Source organism: Hyperolius riggenbachi, chromosome 5 (assembly GCF_040937935.1).
Source record: "Hyperolius riggenbachi isolate aHypRig1 chromosome 5, aHypRig1.pri, whole genome shotgun sequence".
Lineage (NCBI taxonomy): Eukaryota > Metazoa > Chordata > Amphibia > Anura > Hyperoliidae > Hyperolius > Hyperolius riggenbachi.
In genome coordinates, this window is record NC_090650.1 from 313,223,360 (window position 1) to 313,244,498 (window position 21,139).

General features: G+C 43.1%; 1 protein-coding gene and 1 long non-coding RNA gene across 8 annotated transcripts in view; one reads left to right on the forward strand and one right to left on the reverse strand.

The window, feature by feature from the left end:
• Positions 1–17,520, reverse strand: part of LOC137518280 (uncharacterized) — a 31,532-nt gene extending 14,012 nt beyond the window's left edge. The window contains exons 1-2 of the mRNA XM_068235925.1: positions 17,511–17,520; positions 15,540–15,620 (exon numbers count right to left, since the gene is read on the reverse strand). Of these exons, the coding sequence (XP_068092026.1) occupies positions 15,540–15,620; positions 17,511–17,520 (91 nt within the window). The remainder of the gene's footprint in view (positions 1–15,539; positions 15,621–17,510) is intronic.
• Positions 1–21,139, forward strand: part of LOC137518842 (uncharacterized) — a 245,463-nt gene that overhangs the window by 47,067 nt on the left and 177,257 nt on the right. For all 7 annotated transcript variants that reach the window (XR_011020904.1, XR_011020905.1, XR_011020907.1 and 4 more), the window contains exon 3: positions 18,908–19,178. This is a non-coding gene — a long non-coding RNA (uncharacterized lncRNA). The remainder of the gene's footprint in view (positions 1–18,907; positions 19,179–21,139) is intronic.

The window sequence follows — 21,139 nt, forward strand, 5'->3', positions numbered from 1 at the left end:
TCCAGCTTGCACAATCCTCTGTCTGTTTTCTCTCATGCTGGCAACCTCGCTGGTGCCCTCTCACCCATGCGGTGCAGTTTTTTCACAAGCTTTTAGACCCATGCATCAGGTCACGCAGTGAGAGGGCGCCAGCGAGGTTGCAGGCACGAGAGGACACAGATGGAGAATCATGTAAGACTTCACCTGTTCCACTTCACTCTGCAATTGCCAGGGGGGATACAGAAGGGTTAGCGGCATTGGAGGCACTGTGGAAAAGCCCTTCGTTATTGTGTAGGTGCCCAGGGGGTATACAGGAGGCATAGTGTGGGGGGGTGGGGGGGGAGAGCGGCCATAAGGAAAAAGTTTTTTTTGTTTTTTTTTTAATTCTGCAGTTGCCAAGGTGACAGGAAGCACGGCAGGTCTGCCGTGATCACGGTGTGTGTGTGGGTCCAAAAAATACGGTATCGAACTGAAAAAGATATGAAGCGCTTTTCTTTGCTACTAATATTTTCACTATCCGTACTACACATACAACTCATTACCAGTATAGCATGTTTTTTTTTCCTTCAGGTTTGCTTTAAGTTTTATTGAGGGAGACCAGGCCCACTTTATTACAAATTAAGTTGATAATTATATATTAAATTACCTAAACAGTTTTTATGCTCTTGATGTCTGTACCCACAATCCATTGCAAGTTAAAGCAGAAATCGGAGGCAGAAAAGTGTCACATGTAATAAGTAGTTTGGAGCAGGTGCAATGGATTTATGATTCAAGCTGTGCTGATGTAATAAATGCACATTATTACGCTGTCGCTTTGCCCTCCTCGCTGTGCAACTGCCTTGATAAATGTCCTGCTTAGCTGTTATAAGCTGCATAGAACATGATTCCATATGGTACGTTTAAAAACAATTTCTTCTCTACAGGTTCAACTTAAAGCAGAGTGTTAGGCTTTTTACAATAAAATTCCAGTTCCTTTCAAAATAATAAAAAAAAAATCTATGGGGAAGTTTCAGTGCTGTGCAAAATATGATATCATTTGAACAGACGTGACAAGATGACATTCAAATAAAATATAGTTATAACTGATATAAAGTGTTACCAATAAAGATGTAATTTGATACAGAAAGTGACCATAAAACAAAATACGCATTAAAATGCATAATACAAAACGCCAAATACACATGTCTGTCCGGCACTGTACATCACCCTCTATACTCAGTTCATCAGCCAGGCATTCAAACAGTGATGTATCAATAGGGGGTGCAGAGGTTGCAACCGCATCAGGGCCCTTGTGCCACAGGGGTCCTGAGAGGCCCTCCCTCAACCGCAGTGTTAGCTCTTTATTAGTCCTGTGCTGGTAATAATCACTTTATAGATGCTTTAAATAGTAGTAACCATTAAACTGTTCCCCATCCCCTTCTTGCACCTCTGACACTGTGGTTGTCTTTGGCAAGTTTTGGTGCACCGTATCAATTATGTATAGAGGGCTTGGGGGGGCAATGTAAAATGCATTGGGGCCCATACCTCCTTAGCTACACCACTGCATTCAAAATGCAGATGCCCCCACTAGATATATAGAGTAGATAGGCTCATCCTATATAATAAAAGACAAGTGTCCCTGTGTACACCTGTCTCAGTGTCGCTGGGTCCATGCTTTTAGTTACTGCGCATGTGCACAACACGGACCCAGACAGCCGTTGGGACTTGCGGACGGGGCCAGTGAACCGGGCGGGCACGCGCACCAGCAGCGGGCGCGCGCGCTTGTGCACTACGCGAAGACAGACCTAGAGCCCATTTTTAAACGGGCTTGGGTCAATTAGTACTGTATAATGTTAGTTTCAGTGTTTTTTGACTAATGTAATTCTATTACCAACTTGTGTGGTAAATACCTCAATGAATGTCAGTTTACAAAGAATAGGGCATTTGGTAAAACAAGTGAAATGTATTTTTTTTTTACCTCCAGCCTTGGAGCTGTTGGTTACTAACAATCAGCCATTCAGTAAAATGGACAGGCAAAGAATAGAGCCAATAGGAGAAGCCAAACAGTCCTACTCCACACTCCACTGGTACATCAGAAAACAAACAAAACACAATGAGCAGGAGCAAGACGCACACATACAGGTTACCCTGTATCCCTTTAGAAGTGTACAATTAAAGTCTAGTGGCATGCATGCAGATCTAAAGGAACACTGGGGAGGCCTTTTACTGTTGTACACTGTCACAACCAACTCTTGCAAATGAACAGTTAATGTTTTAGGCCCAGTTCACACTTGCGTTGAAGTGGCAGACAGATCCGTGAAAAATGATCTGATTACCGGTTGATTGGATCCGTTTTTACTCCATTGCCACTCCATCCACGTTCTGCTGCTTCCGTTCTGTCCCACACACACACTCAAAGTTTATTTTTCTATTCATAACGGACCGTTTCTTCACTGATGTGAAGAAACGTGTTCTCATTGAACCGAATGCAGCACTCCAGCTTCTGTTTCCATTCCTTTGGGCTCAGCGGTCCGGAAAAACCCAAGTTGCGGTCCGTGCAGCGAATCATACGGAATGAATCCTTTTGAACGGACGGATGAGAACAGATCCAGAGGTTAACACCAGAGGTTAACACTGGATCTGTTCCCTTCCAATTCGGGAACTTTTTTTTACTATAATGTGAACCTGGCTTAGGCAGAGCACTAGAAGAATCAGCCAAACTCTGGCCAGAAGTGAGAGAACATCACCGTAGCAGAACACAGCTTGCTGCTGAGATCTATTCCACAACTTGTTAGGGCCCGTTTCCACTAGTGCGGAAACCAGGCCAAATCCGCAGAGTTTCCCCACAGGCAAATCGCTTGAGGAAACTCTGCCATAGGAAATAATGGCGCCGCCGGCCGAATCGCTTGCCCCAGCGATTCGGCCGGCATTGCCCTCAGTTTTCGCGCGGGAGGCAGCGAATCCCATAGCCGTGCATGGTATGGCTTCTGGGATTAGTCTGCTTACCCGCAGACACGGAAATGCTGCCACGCGTCTCGCAGTCGCGCCCAGTGGCTAGTGGAAACGGGCCCTTAGACTTCTTACTTTTTACCAAACAGATCTTAGTGAATTGAAGCAATGTTTTCCGGTGAATTATTAAACTATTACTGCATGTCTGAAAACCTTGATAAATTTGGGGGGAAAAAAACTATTTTTACCAAACAGGTCTTAGTGAATTGTGCCCTAAATATGTATTTTTAGGAAAAGCTTTTTCAGTGTGCCAAAGATTTGAGACTGGAATGATGACTCACCTTCCAGCAGGACAAGGATCATAAAAATGTTGCTTAAGCTACACTGGAGTGGCTTAACCTCCTTGGCAGTATACGTTCGGGGTAAGCCGCGCAGGAGGTTTTCTCCAGCCCTGCTGGGCCGATTTGTTTAATTTTTTTTTTGCTGGACGCAGCTCGCACTTTGCTAGCTGCGTCAGCACACCGATCGCCGCTATCCGGCGCGCCGCGCGCCCCCCCTCAGACCCCGTGCGCTGCCTGGCCAATCAGTGCCAGGCAGCGCTGAGGGGTGGTTTGGGACTCCTAATGAGGTGACGTCATCCCGCCCCGTCGCCATGGCGACGGGGAAGCCCTCCAGGAAATCCCGTTCTTTGAACGGGATTTCCTGATCGGAGATCGCCGAAGACAATCGAAGTGGGCGGCTATCATGTAGCGAGCCCTGGGCTCGCTACATGATATAAGAAATTTTTTTTTTTTTTTTTTTTAAACTGCTCCGCTCCCTCCTGGCGGAATTTTTTATACCGCCAGGGGGGTTAAGGAAAACACTTGAAGGTCTTGGAAATGCCTAGTCAAAGCTCATACCTCAATCATACTCAAAATCTGTGGCATGGCTTGATTATTATTGTGCATCAATGCAACCCAGGTAACGTATACGTTTAAAGCAGTTTTCCTTGTGGAATGGATGAAAAGCTACTAGATTAATGCCTATGAACACTCAATTTCTTTACTATACAATATTAATATTTGTACTGTCAAAGTGGTACATGTATTGTGAAGATCAAGCCAAGCAGTCATTTCAAATGCATGTTTACATTTCAAAAGACAGTGGAGTAAACCACCACCCACCTCAAGAGGTAGCCAAATGTGGCTCATGTTACCCTGGCACTGCTCTTAAGCCAATGCATTTTATTGGTTTAACTGAGCCAGATATATAATTTGGGTGCATGGTTATAGGCTACAATATTTGCTGTGCAGTGGGCTTCAGTTACAGTCAGATAGGGATGGTCAATGAGATGCAGATAATTTTAAATTCATGCAGGATTATGCAGATTTTGCATGTATCTTGAAAATGGACCAATCAAATTTTACCTCAGGAGGGTTTGATTTGTTCATTTTCAAGCTGCATAAATTTGCAAACATTTGCATATTGCTGCATCAACTCAAATTACCTGCATCTCATTAACCATCCCTAGTTATGCTGCATACACACTTGAGATAAAAGTCTCTGGAAAAGGCAAGATCACAGACCAATTATACCCCATTCCATGTAGTATGAGAGCCATACCTTCACAGTCTATTCTATGGAGCTGCACTCCCCATCAGATAAAATCTTTGCAAGATGCTGCACACAAAGTTGCCCGTACACATTCAAAAGATCATTATCTGCAAAAGATCTCTTCCTGCAATAGTTCCATTCCTTCAAAATGCATTCATAGTCTATGAGATCTGCAGATCATCATACACACCTTGTTTAGCAGGCAATCATCTGCAGATCAAATCCACCAGGATGGATTTTCAGATCTGCAGATGATTGCCAGATATGCAGATGAAGTCTGTTAAACAAGGTGTGTATGAGGATCTGCAGATCTCATAGACTATGAATGCATTTTGCAGGAATGGATCTATTGCAGGAAGAGATCTTTTGCAGATAATGATCTTTTGAATGTGTAAGGGCATCTTTGTGTGCAGCATCTTGCAAAGATTTTATCTGATGGGGAGTGCAGCTCCATAGAATAGACTGTGTAGAGTATGGCTCTCATACTACATGGAATGGGGTAAAATTGGTCTGTGATCTTGCCTTTTCCAGAGACTTTTATCTCAAGTGTGTATGCAGCATTAGAGATAATATCTTTGGAGCTTGTGCTCAGCTATTTTACAGCAGAGCTGAGTGCTAGCACCCAAATTATACTCTGTAACCAATACTCAGTTCTCGACAATACTGCAGCCTGTACTCAACGATAAAATGATTCAGTCAATTAATTAAAAAAGGTGCGCTTGGATATAAAAATCATAATCATTTATTTCCTTAATAGGAGACTTTATTGTCAAGTTAAAATGGTTAAGAGTACAACACCCTCGACCACTGCTACACAGCACTGAAGGATGCCTACAAGGCGGTCCCAGAGGCGGCTCTGGGCTCCTCCGATCACTGCCTCGTCCATCTTATCCCCACCTACAGGAGACGCCTAGAATCGGCAAAACCGACCCTCAAGACCATCAAAGTATGGACAGATGAGGCCAAGCTTAAACTCCAGTCCTGTTTCGACTGCACTGACTGGAAGACCCTGGAAGCGACAAACCTGGATGTGTGGGCCGATAACGTCGCCTCATACATCGGTTTCTGTGAGGACTCCTGCATACCAAGTAAATCCTTCAAGGTCTACCCGAACAACAAGCCGTGGTTCACCAACAAGCTACGGCAACTCCGGAGGCGGAAGGAAGTCGCACACAAGTCTGGCAACCTGGAAGACTACAGAAGGGCGAGGAACGACCTTAATCGGGAACTGAGGGCCGCCAAAGGGGAATATGCTGAGAGGATGGAACAAAACCTGCGCTCAAACGACTCACGGGCCGTGTGGAAGGGGCTTAAGACTGCCACCAACTACAAGCCTCCCCCTCAACACGCATCACCCAGCCCAGAACTAGCCGAAGAACTCGGAAAGTTCTACTGCAGGTTTGAGAGACAGGAAGAATTGGGGGAGCACCTGGAACCTCACACTCCACCTCCATGCACCGGGGAGAACCTCACGAGTCCACCCCTCTCTCCAGCGGTGGGAGAGGATGATGTCCTGAAACTCCTGTCAACACTAAACATCAGGAAAGCCCCTGGCCCTGACGGAGTGACTCCAGCCTGCCTGAAAACCTGCGCCAGGCAACTCTCTCCCATCCTCTCCGCCATTTTCACCAAGTCACTAAGAGAAGGGAAGGTCCCCGCCTGCTTCAAGAGGTCGACCATCATCCCTGTCCCTAAGAAACAAGGGGTTTCCGAGCTTAACAACTTTAGACCAGTGGCCCTTACGTCCATCATAATGAAAACCCTGGAGCGAGCAGTTCTATCCAACCTCAAACTCTCCACCTTGCCCCTTCTGGATCCCTATCAGTTCGCGTATAGGGCAAACCGGTCCACTGATGACGCAGTAAACATCTGCCTTGAATCTATCTATGACCACCTGGATAGACCGGACACGTACGCCAGAATACTACTCTTGGACTTCAGCTCGGCGTTTAACACCATCTGTCCACGCATTCTGCAGGAAGAACTAGCTGCACTGGGAGTGCACCCAAGCCTACGACTTTGGATCACAGACTTTCTCACCAACAGGACCCAAGTCGTCAGGCTGGGGGACATCAGTTCACGAAGTATGACCACAAACACAGGCGCGCCTCAAGGATGCGTCCTGTCTCCACTGCTGTTCTCCCTTTACACAAACAAATGCAGATCCAGGGCAGACTCAGTTAAGGTCATCAAGTTCGCCGACGATACTACTATCATTGGACTCATCACCAAGGACAATATCCAGGAGTACTGTCAGCAGGTGGAGAGAATCTCCCTCTGGTGCAAGGAGAACAGGCTGGTACTTAACACCGCAAAAACTGTAGAACTAATTGTTGACTTCAGAAGGTCTGCTTCCACCCCACCCCCAATTCACATCGATGGTACGGAGGTGGCAAGAGTACCCTGCGCTCGCCTCCTGGGCACCACAATCTCCAGTGACCTCACCTGGAGGCCCAATATCACTGCAATACAGAGAAAAGCCCAGCAGAGACTGTACTTCCTCCGCCAGCTGAGGAAGTTTGGCATGGCCCAAGAGATTCTGACCAATTTCTACTCCGCTACCATTGAGTCGATCCTCTGCTCATCCATTCTGGTCTGGTACGCTGGCACAACCGCCAGCGACAGGCACTTACTTCAGAGGGTCATCAGGGCGGCGGAGAGGGTCATTGGGAGACCTCTCCCCTCACTTGCCCTCCTACACAACAAAAGACTGAGATCGAGGGCCCTGAAGATCGCCAACGACCCCTCTCACCCGGGCCACTGCTACTTCAGTCCGATGCCATTGGGACGGAGGCTTCGGGCCATCTACACAAAGACGGCTAGGCACAGTAACTCCTTCTTCCCCTCAGCTGTCAGCCTCCTGAACTCCCTCCACATACTCCCATCAGGGCACCCCCCACGACATATAGAACTGTCACGGACAGAGCCAACTGCTGCTCTAGTATGTTAACTGGAAATGCAAATGTAAAGTAAAATGTAAATGTTATTGAAATGCAAGTAACCGTCTGCTACTGACATGTGTAACTGTAAATTTCTGCTCCTGTTGCTTATCTATGTTATTGATTTATGTCTCTTCTGAGCCAAATGTACTGTGCCAAACCCAATTCCGTGCATGACCCAGTCATGCTTGGCGAAATAAACGATTCCTGATTCCTGATTCCTGATTCCTGATTCCTGATATAGATTAACCTACACTCTATACACACCCATACATCCACAATCACTCTAGAGTGTGCTGGTTCCCCTAAAAAAGAAGGAAAAATATTCCAGGGCAAAAAGGGAACCCTGTTAAAAATTGTTATATATCTGTACAAATTACTCAAAACCTGAAGTGGAATTGATCCTAACTAATAGCTACAGATCACAGTCCGCATCAATTCACATATGACCCTTGTCTGGGTCATGTAGGCATACGTAGTCCCTGAAATATGTGCACATCCCACCATGGAATAAGGGCTAAGTCATACGTGTTGATAGTACCTCGTATCCGCTATTCAGGATAGCACTAGTGATCTCACCAGCTCAATACTCCAGGTCTCCTCTCCTGAAAGGTGCTTTCTTATCCGGAATTCCGCTCTCGCAGCTACGGCTTCACTAATGTCTCGCCGTCCCGGTACTAATAGTTGGCTGACGATCTTCCGGTCCTAGTGATGACGTCACTTCCTCCAGTGCAGCAGGAGGAAGATTCTTGTGTACAATATTAGCATTGTTATTGCTATAACAAATATTGCTGTAATTCTAGCAGCGCCCTCCATTATTTACTGTTTGAAACCTGAGAGGAAAATCCCTTTGGAGTATGGCGGCAGCTGATGAGATACCCAGTATATGGGAGTTTAGAGACCAACAGCGCAGAAGGATTGATGCATTTTTTAATCAACAAAACTACAATGAGAGGGAAGGGGTATATTGGGAGGATGTAGTATATGACCTCAGACAATTGGAAAAACTATTGATCAAGGAAACTAAAAGCCAATGGGAGGTGGCCACTTTAGATCAATATTTGCTGTGGGAGGTTTCCCCCGTTGGCCTCACATTATACAAACAGTTAGCATCAGATTTGATCACACCTGGAGTACAGGAGGAATGGGACAAGATGTTCCATGGGTTCTCAATGCAGGTTGTTACTTTCATTAGGGACACCAGGAGAGGCCAGTGCTTTGGATTAAATAAAGAAATCAGAAAGATGAAGGAAGATATGGAACCCTTCTGTGAGGTCCCATAATATCAAAATTTGGAAAGGAATATTTACAATAGATTAGATAATCTTGAGAAAGAAATAATAATTAAAAAGAAAAAGAAATTTGTAAGAGACTCTATTCCGTTCCAGGCGCTGGCCCCTCTTGATGCCCCCCAGGGGGATGTGGAGTGTGAGTGGAGTGTTTATGGCCAATCATTTGAAACCATAGATGCCACTGGGGTGGGTGATGTAAGTGGGGTAAGTGGGATAAGAGAGGATGCAGCCAGGATGGATACAAATCAAGAAGATGTACTGGCAATATGGGGGGACCTCTTGGGTGCAGAGGGAGGATCAGAGCTTGAGGGGACTGGAGAAGTAGAGGACTCTATGAGGGGAGTTACATCGGAGGCATTGGAAACACTCGGGACCCCGAATACCCCTGATGCCGTAGATAATATAAGGATGGGACACGCTCACGAGAATAACACGAAGTGGGATGGGACCCTCATGGGAGGTGCAGATAGATCCAATAGGAGTATTGGTGAGGGGAATCTGAATAGAGATGTAAGGAGGAAGGAGTTTAAAAAGAGCCAAAATATATTTAAGAAGAACCAGAATGTACATAATATGTCAACCAGGGGTAAAGAAAATAGTAATAGGAGAGGATTTAATGTGCCCACTTATAATAGATATTCTACCTTAACGGATCTACCAGTTGAACAGTTGAAACAGAAGTCGGGAATGAATCGTGGAAAACCAAAAAAGAATAAAATCCCTAAAATTATCTTTGATAGAAGGACACCTGATAAATCCACAAACTCGTTGAACCCCAACAATCGGGGAAATCGAAGAAGTGATAAAGGTGCACCCAACCCAGGGCCGGCCCGCTCATGAGGCGGGGTGAAACTTTTGCCTCAGGCGGCAAATTTCCAGGGGCGGCACCCGCCCGTCCGTGGGTGCGGGGAGCCGGCCCGCCGAGCTGGAGGGGTAGCTGGCAGGACGGGGGTATTGGGCCAGCGGCGGGGAGGGGGGTCGGACCCCCCCCTCCCTCGCCTGGGTCCCCCGTCCTCCGCTCCCCTCCAGCCTAAATAGACGCAGCCGTATATGTAAGAGGCACGGGCGGGGAGACACTCACCTCCTCCTCGCTCCAGCGTGCGCTCCACTGACATCACTTCCTGCAACGCTGCAGGAAGTGATGTCAGTGGAGCGCATGCTGGGAAGAGGTGAGTGTCCTCCCCGCCCGTGCCTCTTACATATACGGCTGCGTCTATTTAGGCTGGAGGGGAGCGGAGGACGGGGGACCCAGGCGAGGGAGGGGGGGTCCGACCCCCCTCCCCGCCGCTGGCCCAATACCCCCATCCTGCCAGCTACCCCTCCAGCTCGGCGGCCCCCCAGAGCGCCCCCCCCCCCCCCCCCCCCGAGGGGGGGGGGGGCGGCGGTGGCAATTTTTTAAAAAAAATTTGCCTCGGGCGGCAAAAAGTCTAGGGCCGGCCCTGACCCAACCACTTTCAAATCAAATAAAGGCACCATCAATCAGTATTTTTTAGCCAGAGGCAGGGGGGAGGGGGTTGGGGAGGGAGGAGGAAGGGGAGGGGTGTTAGAGGGGGGAGGGGTAGAAAGAAGACACTGATTAAGACCAATGGTGAGAAAACGGATTTAGAAAGAGGTATATATAACTTAAGTGGAGTAGTATTAAAAGAAGCAGAGAAAAAAGTATTAGAGAAGGGCCTAAAATTTGCTCCTTCAACAAAATTAAATAAGTTTGAAACATATATAGACATTAAAAAATACATAAGGAAACTGTGCCTTAAGAAGTACTTTCAAAAAAAACCAATAATTTCCAAACCAACTAATACAGTATTCCAACATACAAACCTAAAAAATCCTTCTAAATTTAATCCTATTAGTGAGATCAGCAAAGAAATGCAGGTTTTTGAATATAACGTTGAGAGAGATTTGATGCGGATTAGACCCCTGCCTAATTTCTTGAATAATTTGTCCCGAGAGGAGGTTAAAGCAATGGAGGATCTCCAGCGTAATAAACAAATTGTGGTGAGACCAGCTGATAAGGGGGGCAGCATAGTCCAAAGTTTGAGCGACTATGAAAAGGAAGCGTATCGTCTACTGAATGACGAAAATACGTATAAACGCTTGAGGTCTGACCCTGGTGACCAATATGGAAAGGAGCTAACACAATTACTAAAAAATGCCTATCATGAGGGCATAATTAATAAGAAAGAGTTTGAATTTGTGAGCGTGTCCCATCCGAGAACTGCGATTTTCTACCACCTCCCAAAGGTACATAAAGGTTTGGTTGATCCCCCGGGGAGGCCCATTATCTCTGGGGTGGGGTCGGCCACATCAAACCTGTCTAGGTATGTGGACACCTTCCTCCAGAGATATGTCAGATCCACTCCGGCTTTTCTGGAGGATACTAGGCATGTTTTGAATATCCTGGAAGGAATAGTATGGGAGGAGGGATTGCTGCTGGCAACCTTAGATGTGGCATCATTGTATACGGTGATACAACATGAAGAAGGGCTGAAAGCAATGGATTACTACTTTGGTCTGGATCTTGATATGAAGGAGGAACAAAGAAACTTCATTATATGTGCAATACGGTTTATATTGACGCACAACTTTTTTAGGTATGGGGATGACTTCTTCCTCCAGACGAGTGGGACGGCGATGGGGACTAGGTTCGCGCCGGGTTACGCTAACCTCTTTATGGCTCATTGGGAACACACCCAAATTTATGGGCCTGAGGGTCCCGGCGCGGACCTGGTCCTCTGGAAAAGGTTTATTGACGACGTCCTACTCGTCTGGAGGGGCTCTGAAGCCTCCTTGAGGGATTTCGTGATAAAACTGAATTGTAACAATCACGTCGGAGATAAGCAGGGAGGAGATTAGCTTTTTAGATTTGAAGATATATATTGAGGATGGACATTTAAAAACCCGCACATTTGTAAAACTTACCGATGTTAATAGTTATATCTTGACCACTAGTTGTCACTTCCCACCGTGGCTTAATAACATTCCTAAAAGCCAGTTTATCCGTTTGAAACGGAATTGTACGGAAGATAAGCAGTGTCAGGATGAGGTAGATGACCTATCCAATAGGTTTAGAGAGAAGGGGTATGAGGAGACTATCTTGGAAGGAGCCATCAAAGAAGTAGAGATGATAGATAGGAAAGAACTATTGGTCAAAAGGGGGGAGAAGGATAGGCAGGATCACTCCCTCAAATTAAATTTAAGGTATGGCCCACGTAGTGGATTGGTACGAAACATCATTATGAAACACTGGGCCACATTGAGGGGGGATAAGATCCTCAGTGACATTTTACCCCTAAAACCAGGAATTACCTACAGAAAGTCCCAGAATGTGGGCCTACGGGTGGCCCAGGCGGCAGGTGATTATATCCACAGACCCTTGGTTAGTAATAGCGGGGGATTTGTGAGGTGTGGGAGGTGTATTAACTGTAAGAAAACGAGGGGTTATAGAAAGATCATCGAGGTCGTAGGAGGAGGTGATAGTTTTAAAATCAGAGAATTAATCACATGCGATACTAGAGGGGTCATCTATTGCTTAGTCTGCCCTTGCGGAAAGAAGTACATAGGACGCACAAAAAGGATGCTCTCCAGTAGGATTGGGGAACATCTTAATAATATAGGGAAGGGGTGGCAGGGACACCCACTTTCTAAACATTTTGCCCACCTACATAATTGTTGTACTAGTAATGTAATTTACTTTGGATTAGAGATAGTACATAGGGACAGCAGGGGCGGCGATTATATGGCCAAAATGTCAAGACAGGAAAGTAGGTGGATTTTTAATTTGGACACCCTTGTACCTAGAGGTTTGAATGAAGAGATGGAACTTTTTGGCTTCATGAAATAGGTGCAAAAGAGCATTCTGGTTCCTTAAAGAGCAACTGGTCCCCTGCTAGATTATTAATATCAATTTTTATTGATTTTTTTTGTTTCTGTTTTTATTTTTGTTTTTATTTGAAGAATACCATCATTACTTTTTAAAATGAAAATAGAAAGAAAAAGAAAAGGAAAATTTTTTTTTTAACTCTATATCCTTTTGGTAATATGATGCCCATTAAAGATAATAATAGATATGAGGAATGACATATCCTAGAAAGGAGCATATGGACAAGAAATGTCATTATAAAGAAGAAAGAGGATATGGGACTGTGAGAGCAAGAATATGGATATGGCTGTCCCCTTTAAGGAAAATGGAGGGGAGGAGTGAGTGCTAAGAGTCCTGGGATATAAATATGGCGACTAGTCCGAATGGTCCAACAGATTGTGATGAAGACGGCCGAGTTTCCGTCGAAACATGTCAATCTAAAGCTGTTCTGTGGGAGAAGAGGGGCGCCCCATTCTATCTACCAAGGAGTAAGCCACTTGCCTTCTTTGAAAAACTCGAATTGCCTGAGACGATATACAGACAACTGAGGTGGAGCGCAAGGAAGTGCTTACAACAGCGCAGTGAGACGCACTGGAGGAAGTGACGTCATCACTAGGACCGGAAGATCATCAGCCAACTATTAGTACCGGGACGGCGAGACATTAGTGAAGCCGTAGCTGCGAGAGCGGAATTCCGGATAAGAAAGCACCTTTCAGGAGAGGAGACCTGGAGTATTGAGCTGGTGAGATCACTAGTGCTATCCTGAATAGCGGATACGAGGTACTATCAACACGTATGACTTAGCCCTTATTCCATGGTGGGATGTGCACATATTTCAGGGACTACGTATGCCTACATGACCCAGACAAGGGTCATATGTGAATTGATGCGGACTGTGATCTGTAGCTATTAGTTAGGATCAATTCCACTTCAGGTTTTTAGTAATTTGTACAGATATATAACAATTTTTAACAGGGTTCCCTTTTTGCCCTGGAATATTTTGCCTTTTTTTTAGGGGAACCAGCACACTCTAGAGTGATTGTGGATGTATGTGTGTGTATAGAGTGTAGGTTAATCTATATGTACTCTTAACCATTTTAACTTGACAATAAAGTCTCCTATTAAGGAAATAAATGATTATGATTTTTATATCCAAGCGCACCTTTTTTAATTAATTGACTTTACATTTTTGAGGTGGGGGCAGGGGATTAACCCCATCTGGTAAGGTTGCAGCAGGAGGAAGATTCTTGTGTACAATATTAGCATTGTAATTGCTATAACAAATATTGCTGTAATTCTAGCAGCGCCCTCCATTATTTACTGGATAAAATGATTCACCTTTTGCATTCACCTGGCACTGGGGATGAAGACAATGGAAAGCAAGTTTCAGTTTGGGATAGGTATTATTTTAGAAGTGTTAATGGAAGGGGGTAGGGTAGTTTAAGGTTAGCTTCACTTGTTTTAGGGGGACAGGGGGAGGTTATCATCAGAATAGAATTCCCATTTGGAGGGGTTAGGAATAAGTACTAGAAAGGGATTAATATTGGGAAGAGATCGGTGTAAGACATCATTTCTGGGTCTTTCTTTCTTTGGGAGGAGAGGAAGGGGTTAGTTATTAGGTAGCGAATTAGGTAAAGCTGTTTGGTGAGGGGAGAAATACTACAAAAAATAAATAAATATATAAAAACACACACACACACACACACACACACACACAGACACACGACAAGTGCCCATATGCAATTCACTTTTTCTCATGAGTTAACTCCTAGGAGATAATTTTTCACCTTTTTAAAATAAAATTTTCATCAGTTTCCAATTGAAAAAGAACCAAAAAGTGCATGAAAAAGTTATCAAAATTATTTTGAGTATTTTTTTGCTTGCTTAAAAGGCATTTTATTGACAAGTTTAAAAATTTCACCTAGGAGAAAACTCAGGTGAAAAAGTGAATTGCATATGGGCCAAGGATGCAGAATTGGAAATGTCAGAGGTAAAAAAAAAGCAAAAAGAATAAAACTAGCTGCACAGTTGGAGTTGCATTCCCTGTAACGGTAGGAAAGCAACACAATGGATCGGGAAAGCGGAGCCCTATGTTATCCACATGTTTTGTCACACACAATGAAGCATACAGTCAATGAAAAGTATGCTTCACTGTTAACGTGCAGTAGCACACTGCATGCAGCGTGTAACGATGCTGTACGCCATTATACTCATGGGCAGCCCTAGGCATGTACCATCTGTGCACAGGCACAGGCCACCATTCCCGGGGGCCACCACATGCGTTCACCGAGAGACAGCCTGGTCACTTTGGCTAAACACGTCACTGCCAGCGTCAGACATCATCGCAGCACAACAGGTCACAGTGACACCACATCCGTGTGTTGTGTCAGTACCTGCGTGCATCACTAGTAAAGGCACCACTGTCTGCAGCCTAGTCGCCGGGAGGCATCAGCCTCACCCCCAGCAGCTGAGACGCAAGTGTGGGCAGAGACAAGAAGCAGAGGCAAATTTCAGCAAAAGTTAAACATTTGTATCATGAGCGCAAGGTAGCAGTGTCCGCAACAGACATATCCATTTACCTATTGACATTGGCGGGTGAAGAAGGCACCGCCGGGAAAACCATGAGCCTAGAGCCACCCCTGGTTATACTGCAATGCACCTACCACACTGTGATCGTCATAGGTGGTGCATTGCAGTGTAGCAAGCCGCGTTATCCAAAACGTCCATTATGTTGCACCACAACGCGCCACTGCGAACATAGCCACAAACTACCATTGTCATTTCATGAATGTAATATCAGGTTTACTTTACCAAAAGAGAGATGCCTCAAGTTTCACTTTTAGAAAATAGTCAAGATAATTCATGTAAGAAATGAAAAAAAAAAAAAAGGAAAACAGGAAAGAAAAAAAAAAAAAGGTTTTTGTCTTCTACTGCTTTGGGACTAACTTTCAAACACAGTTGAAATGTCTTCATAGAAGAACGGGAGCTCTATCAGTCCATGCGTCATTTCAGGGAAGTCTTCCACTCCTTTAAAAGAAAACAAAAAAAATCATTAGTCATTAGTATTATACAGTAGCAGAGATTTCATGCCATAGTCAACCATAGCATTGTCCAGAGTGCAATATAAACAACAAAAGGGAACAAACATAGGCCGGTCATTGCAATTAGATTTGTCAATTTTTGTTCAGTATTGACTGTAAGCATCTGAGTGATCATTCGTGGTTTATGTGTAGTGCTTTAAAATAAAGTGGCATTCAACTGGACATATACTGAATATGTTTAGTTATTCCACAGCCATCCCTAGTGTGTCTCTCCCACAGCCCTATATGTCTATCTTGCGACACCCTTCTCACGGACTATCTCGGACTTGAATTGCTGGCTGGGTCTCTGTAAAATCACATACCCTGTATATTGCATACCCTGTTTGCATGTACAGCCTTGTGCTATGTTGTGCTATGTTGTATAGTCTTATGCTGCCTGTGTGTCAGACACTCTTGTTAAATTGAATGTATCCCTATTTGTTTAGCGCTGTGTAATATGTTGGCGCTTTATAAATTCTATTACTAACATTATAATTATTATTATTATTATTATTATTATTATTATTATTATTATTAAGTGCTGTGTACTATAGAAAATACAAACACCTATTATTGGCACTTTGTGGAACCTAGACTGGACTACACCTCTTAACTATTATTTTAGATTAAGTAGTAGGAGTTTGGCAATAGAGATTTTTCAATCTGCATAAATGAATTTAGCAGGCTGTCAATCACTGTCAGACAACAGCTGTCTGTTCCTCTAACTACACGTTACCAGATGCCTGCCATTAAAGGAAAAGTCCACTCGTGTTGGAAAGAAAATTAAAAAAAAAAAAAAGGGCAATCCTGCAGTACGGCTCCTAATATATTGTAAGGATTTACTGAAAACATTATTTCAACTTTCTTACTTTTAGGTTACAGAACAGAAGTTAAAAGTAAAAATGCTCATTCGGATTTTGAGAAAATTAAATCTCCACATTTACGATCGAAGCTCGGAAATCTTATTTTTAATAAAATTTATCTGCTTTTACTTAAGATAAACATCCTGACTGTGTGCATATAATAAAGGCTCCGGTTAAATAGGGCACCCAGATATAAATAATGTTGAAGTTATTGTTTAGTAAAATGGGAACCAGGATAGGCCGTAAAATAAAGTTTATATCACTGATATTGTACTATTCTCTACTGTAACCTCTATTTTTATATTTAGAAAAATGACAATAAAAGTGATAAAATATTGTTTATTTTACTGATATTGAACCACTTCATTCACATAGTAAAATGTTAATACTTACTGATATTCTACTATAACCTAAGCTCCCCCTACTCTCACACAGAACCCTCCACTGTTGGTGCCTAATATTAACGCACCCGGTGGTGCCTAACTTTAATCCCGTTTTGTTTGTGTAGTATAAATTGGCATATGATTGTCTATTGCTTTACGCAACAGAATAAAAAAAAATGATAATTGAGGATTCAAAATGTAAAATATTTTTTTTTTTTTATAAAGAAGTTAAGTAAGTTTGTTGAAAAATTATAATTTGTAACATAGGTGAGAAAAACGGAAGCTGCCCATTGTGGTGCAAACGTTGAAATGTAAATGAGCATTGGGAACAGTTTTAGAAACAATTATACTGTTTTAGAAACGATTATTTGTTAAAAGGGAATCTAAAGTGAAAATAATCTTATGATGTAATTATTTGTACGTGTAGTACAGTTAAGCAATAAAACATTAGCAGCACAGATATGAGTCATTTAGTTTCTAGTAGAGGAAGAGTTAAGAAACTTCAGTTATCTATGCAAGAGATGCAAGAGCTTCTCTGAGTTCTGTGGCAGAGAGCTGTCGTCTGAAGCTTTTATCTCAACTGTTTCTCACTTTGGGCCATATGCAATTCTCTTTTTCACCTGCATTTTCTACTAGGAGAAATTTTTTCATCTTTAATTTTAAATAACTTTACAGCTGTTTTCATCTAAAAAAGTACCAAAAAAGGTAGGTGAAAATGTACTATCAAAATTATATTGAGCATTATCTTGCTTTCTGGAAGTTTAAAAATTTTATTCACGAGTTTAAAAATATCACCTGGGAGAAAACTCAGGAGAAAAAGTTAATTGCATATGGCCCTTTATCTTGTTTGTTTAAGGTTTTACTACAGAGAAAAGTTGTAAAGGTCATTAGCTTTGCGAAATCATTTAAAATGATGTTTCACTATTGGCTGTGGGCTCCCACATGATTTCCATGACATTTAGTCTACTCGATTTTTGCCCCTGATAGAAGGAATTGAAGGTATTATAGCAATGTTTGTGCTTATTGCCATGTGCATTGTATTTGCATATGTTTTCATATGTATGAGGTAGTCCTCCTCTGAGTCCACTCATCCAACTTGTTCATTGATTGGCTTCTTGCAATTTGAATTCATTGGCTCATTTTTTATGTGTTTGGTATATAAAGGGTTTGTGCACCTGTATACTTTGCTGGCTATAGGGCTTGAGAACGGGCGTGAACCAGAAACAGCAGTCTGTCGCCATTAGCCCAGCAAAGCTTTTTGACATCTTGCTAATGCAATAAAAAGAGCATAAATACTTATTGGTGGTGCCAGCCTCCATCTTTTTCTGGATTGTGGATCTTGGAGTACGAGGATCTTTTGGGCTTGGGCACACCAGTCCCCACGTTCTGTGAGTGCCACTCCACTGTTTTTATAGTCCAATATGACGCAGATGAGAGTTCCAAACAAGATTAATCTAATAGCTAATTTGTAATAATTCCAGGAAAGTGTTGGAGGATCACTTATATCAGATAGCTGAACAGTAAATTATGCCCAATCTGACTACATCTGTTATTAACATTTTCTTATTTCTATGTTCTTTAGATTTTCATGTTCTGTATAAGTGGTTTGTTTACTTTTGTTTTTATATCGATCCAGCATGGAAATCATTTAGCTTTGGGGCCTTGATGTTATTTCAACACTTGACTGTTAGCACACTGACAAAAGCCACATTCTTCTTATATAAATTGGTATCATTTTCTCCTAAACAGATTTTCCATGGATCTGAAAGGTTATTTTGTTTTCTCAAACATTCAATTTCTGTCCTCTCAATCAGGAAAAGAGCCAAGAACGATGTGAAATGGCCTGTATTATTGACTCATTTCACAAAGCTATTTTCCTTGCAATTTTTCTGACTTTTCGTCTTGTGAATCCCATTTTTCTATCATGTCATTGAACAGCACAATCAAGCAATTTCCCACAATTCCTCCTGTCTTTTGTTTTATTTTAGATATCTAGATAATCTGTAGCATTGTCGGCACAGCATGAAGAAAATTATGCTGCTCACCCAGGAGAGCTTATGAAGAAAAATGACCAGACGATAAGGAGATTTTCACTGTGGATGTTGTGCAGGCATACAGGCATAATTTGTTACAGCTGGCGTAACACAGGAAGCTTCTATTAACAATATTCATAATAAGTAATTAGCACAAGACTATCAACTGTCAAAATGCTTCAACATAGGATCACATATACAGAAATATGACTGATATTAAACGCAGGTATTGGAATGGCAAAATTATATTGATATGTGCAATATTTAATGACAGTACAACTATCTATATAGTGGTATGAATAGGACTGTCCAGTCAATTTAACCAACCTCTTAGGGCCCGTTTCCACTATCACGGTTTCCGCCGCGATTCCGCAGAGTTCCCCCGCACATGAATCGCACGGGGAAACTCTGTCATAGGGGATAACGGCGCCGCGGCGGAATCGCTTGCGGGAGCGATTCGGCCGGAACCCCCGCAGAATTTGCGGCGGAGGCTGCAAATCCTATGAGCCGTGCATGGCACAGCTCATGGGATTCGCCTGCGATCCCGCCCACCTGCTCAGTGCCCGCGTGTATCTGCGAGACGCACGCAGCACTAGTGGAGACGAGCCCTCAAAGTGGTCTAACACCCAGCAGTTCAACTTTGCTTTAAAAGATTGCTTACAGCTTAGAAACTATTATGCCAGATTTTTTTTTTTAGCTGAACTTCACTGAATGGATTAAACATGACATTTTAGTGTTGCATTTAGCTAGAAATCCTTCTCAGTGCTGAGGTTTAGTTACAAATGTATCTATTTAGAATGTAATAAACACCTCTCTGAGAGAACAAAGAGGGCTTCCCAGACAGGCTTTTCAGAGATCTATTTGCATTCCAAACAAAGATACATTTGTAACTAAACCTAAGCATGGATGCGGAATCCTAGCTGAATACAGCACTAAAATGTCATTTTAAACCATTCAGTGAATTTCTGCTTAAAAAAAAATCTGGCATAATAGTTTCTAAGCTGTAAGCAATCTTTTAAAGCTAAGTTGTAATGCTGGGTGTTAGACCGCTTTAAGGGCTGCCCCATACTAACATCTACTGAACCTATATTGCCGGGGAGCACAGTGGCGTAGAGGTTAGCACTGTCGCCTTGCAGTGCTGGGTCCCTGGTTCGAATCCCAGCCAGGGCACTAACAGTACAGAGTTTGTATGTTCTCCCGTATCTGTGTGGGTTTCCTCCGGGCACCATCTTCCCGTAGCCCTGCTCTCTGTCTGTCAGCGCGGAACTTTCAGCTGGTTGCAGGCACATCATCGGGGAGCTGCGCGCTGTCGGGAGCGGAGACTTCTGCCAGGTGAGTAAATGCTTTCCTTTTTTTTATGATTTTTTTTTTATTTAACAGGTTACATCATTTTCTAGTGAAACGCTGCCCACATTACGATAATTTTCTAGTGAAACATTGCTGCAGTATGATTATTTTATAGGGAACCGCTGGCCACATCACCATTTTATGGGGAAACGCTGGCCACATCACGATTATGTTATGGGGAAACCATGGCACATTACGATTACTTTCTAGTGAAACATTGCAGCATTACAATTATTTTCTGATGAAACATTGCTGTATTGCGATTATTTTCTGGTGAAAGATTGCTGCATTACGATTATTTTATGGTGAAACAATCAGCATTACAATTATTTTCTGATGAAACATTGCTGTATTGCGATTATTTTATGCTGAAACAATCTGCATTACAATTATTTTCTGGTGAAATATTGCTGCATTATGATTATTGTATGGTGAAACGCTGCCCACATTAGGATTATTTTCTAGTGAAAAATTGCCACATTATTTCTGGTTAAACATTGCTTCGTTACAATTACTTAAGTGAAAGATTACCACATTACAATTATTTTCTAGCGAAACGTTGCTGCATTACGATTATTTTCTGGAGAAGGATTGACACATTATGATTATTTTCTAGTGAAACATTGCTGCATTAGGATTATTTTCATGGGGACATCATTTGGGGGGGGCTGCCACAGGTTTTCTTGCTGGAGTAACAAAATGGCTAGAGTCACCCGTGACTATGGTAGGGATTAGATTTCAAGCCCCTCAGAGGGACAGTTATGTGACAAGACAATATACACGTTGGCACTATATAAATACTAAATAATCCTAATAATTAGTGCTAGTTTTTGACACATA